Source organism: Gekko japonicus, unplaced genomic scaffold (assembly GCF_001447785.1).
Source record: "Gekko japonicus isolate JY-2015 unplaced genomic scaffold, Gekko_japonicus_V1.1 scaffold93, whole genome shotgun sequence".
Taxonomy (NCBI): domain Eukaryota; kingdom Metazoa; phylum Chordata; class Lepidosauria; order Squamata; family Gekkonidae; genus Gekko; species Gekko japonicus.
Window position 1 is genome coordinate 540,388 of NW_015160838.1, and position 2,412 is coordinate 542,799.

Sequence of the window (2,412 nt, forward strand, 5' to 3'; positions counted from 1 at the left end):
ATGGATCTGGCCAGAAGCTATGGGAGCCTGCTAGGGAGGGAGCAAGAAGAGATGGAAGTAAATGGTGCTCAGGAACCTGCTTTGGTTGGGTCACAAGCATTGTGAAGGAAGGCTCCAAGCCAGGGAGTAGAACCTGCAGCCAAGCTTACTTTTTCTTCTGGATAGCTGCTACATTAGTGTTGGTTGTGCTTTTACTGTCTATCTGGAAATGATGAGCCCTTCTGCCCCTGACATGAGGCTTGCAGTTTACCCATCCTCCAGCAGCAACCATGCCAAGGTGGGAACCAGCTGCCAACCACAAGCCACAGGCAATGCTCATGCCTAATTTCTTGAAGCATGAGGTGAGTACATCTATCTTTGCCACAGCAGTTTAACACATCATACTGATTCATTCTTGATATTGACTGTTAATACTTGTCATAGTGCATGACTCTAGCTCTGTTCACATTGAACATGCATACACATGTTCACAATGAACGCCTGTATATCCTGCATGGGGACCAGAACTGGATGTGGGTTTTAAATCACACATTCATTTGTTAATGTATTTAATATAACTTGAATAGTACTCCACAAATGTATAAAGCGCACACTAACTGGATTGTGCAGATGTTTACTGCAACCTGTGAACAGTAGCGCCCTCTTAACATTTAGTGCATGGAGGAGATGCTGTTGGCCATCTTTTGGGCTAGGAAAGAACTTCGGCAAGAAGATCTCTGAGCTGAGATGGAACTCGGAGACCACTTTAGGGAGGAAAGAGAAGTCAGGCACCAGTCTTGCGCCATCCGGTAGGAAGACGAGGAAGGGTGGGTCATAACGAAGGGCCACAAGTTCACCTACCCTACTGGCCGAGGTAATGGCGATGAGAAAGGCAGTTTTCCAGGCAGCATAGTTGCCATTGGCTCAAAGGGTCGGCCTATCAGATGGCGCAGCACCAGCAACAAGTCCCACAGAGGTACCGGCGAACAGATAGGCAGATGTAAGTGGAGCAGACCCTTCAGGAATTTCTTTGAGATCGGGTAAGAGAAGACAGAGAGACCCTTGATACCTGAATGGTACGCAGAAATAGCCAACAAGTAACTCTGATGGAGGAGTGTGAAAAGCCCTTTTCCGCCAGCGAAATAAAAAATTCCAGTACAAGGTCCAGCTCCACAGAAGCCGGAGGTACATCTGAGGGCTGTAAGAAGGCTAAGAAATGAGCCCACTTCCCGCTGTAGGAATGTTGGATAGAGTCCTTCCTGGCATTGAGTAACACGGTAGTAACTTTGTCTGAAAATGTCAAACTTCCACGAGATAAGCTGTTAGTCTGAGCTTGTGGGCCTTGTGGAACAGAAGAGTGCCATTCCCCACTAGGAGCAGATCTGGCACCTGTGGAAGGGGATGGCAGTCTCTGGTCAGCAAAAGGATTTGTAGAAATCAAGGCATCCCACCTGTGACTTATGGAGAGGCCGTTGAGGTGGGCTCCCCATCCCCACAGTGAGGCATCGGTTGTGAGGGTGAGACCAGGAGTGAGGGACACCCCATATCAGGTAGTTCGTCAGTGTCCACCAGAGAAGGGAGTCGCGTGCTTCCTGTGACAGAGAGACAAACCAACTGGCTCATTCGTAGGGGCTTGAAGTGCTTTAGGAACCAGAGCTGAAGTGGATGCATTCGCAGTCTTGCAAACTGAAGGACTGCAGTCGTAGCTGCCATGAGGCCCAGAAGGCGCTGAACGTGGAAAGCAGACAACGTGTCGACTTCTGGTTTAGCGGCGCTGCGAACGGACGGGTTTAGGATCTTCTCCGACCCGCCCGGCTCCTCTTCGTTCGTTTTGGAGCTCCCCGTTTGTGTGGAGGAGCTCTGCTTCACTTCCTGGAGGGAGGTGAAGTAGCAGGGGGCTTTGCCGCCCCCTCCCCATTGGTGGCAATCACGGGGGGTGATGCTGGTCTGCCCTGAAGCAGGAACAAAGATTTGGAAGAACATGGTTCCCATGTTCTCTGAGCAGCGACCAGCCGTTTTAAAGTAATGCTAAGCAAGTGGCATTTCATGCAAACGGTATCTTCTCGCGTATTTTTTTCAAGAGATTGGAGACTTTGATTTAAACACCCCTTCAGTTATCCCCAGCTATCTAGTGAGAGCGGCTATGAAGAGTAAGTGGGAATGTTTGTTGTGAAGAAACAGAGAAGTGGGGTCAGGAAAAAGAAAAACGTCTGCCCGACTTTAAAGTATTTGCTAATTAGTGTGAGAGCAGTGGGAAAATGCCAAAAGGAATCTGTGGAATGCTGTGCCAAAAGAACTGTGGAATTTAACTAAATGGTGTTTAACCATGGTTCAAAGTAGGTCGGGGACTGTGGTCTTAAGTCCCGCCTGGGCGAATAGGAAAGCCTGGATCTGGAATGACCATACTCAGAACACTCCTCCGATCGATATCGA

General features: G+C 49.0%; 1 protein-coding gene across 1 annotated transcript in view; it reads right to left on the reverse strand.

Annotated features, from left to right (window-relative positions):
• Window positions 1–1,971, reverse strand: part of LOC107116516 (phosphoserine aminotransferase-like) — a 34,324-nt gene extending 32,353 nt beyond the window's left edge. Inside the window, exon 1 of the mRNA XM_015418432.1 lies at window positions 1,591–1,971. Within this exon, the coding sequence (XP_015273918.1) occupies window positions 1,591–1,971 (381 nt within the window). The remainder of the gene's footprint in view (window positions 1–1,590) is intronic.
• Window positions 1,972–2,412: the final 441 nt, after the last annotated feature.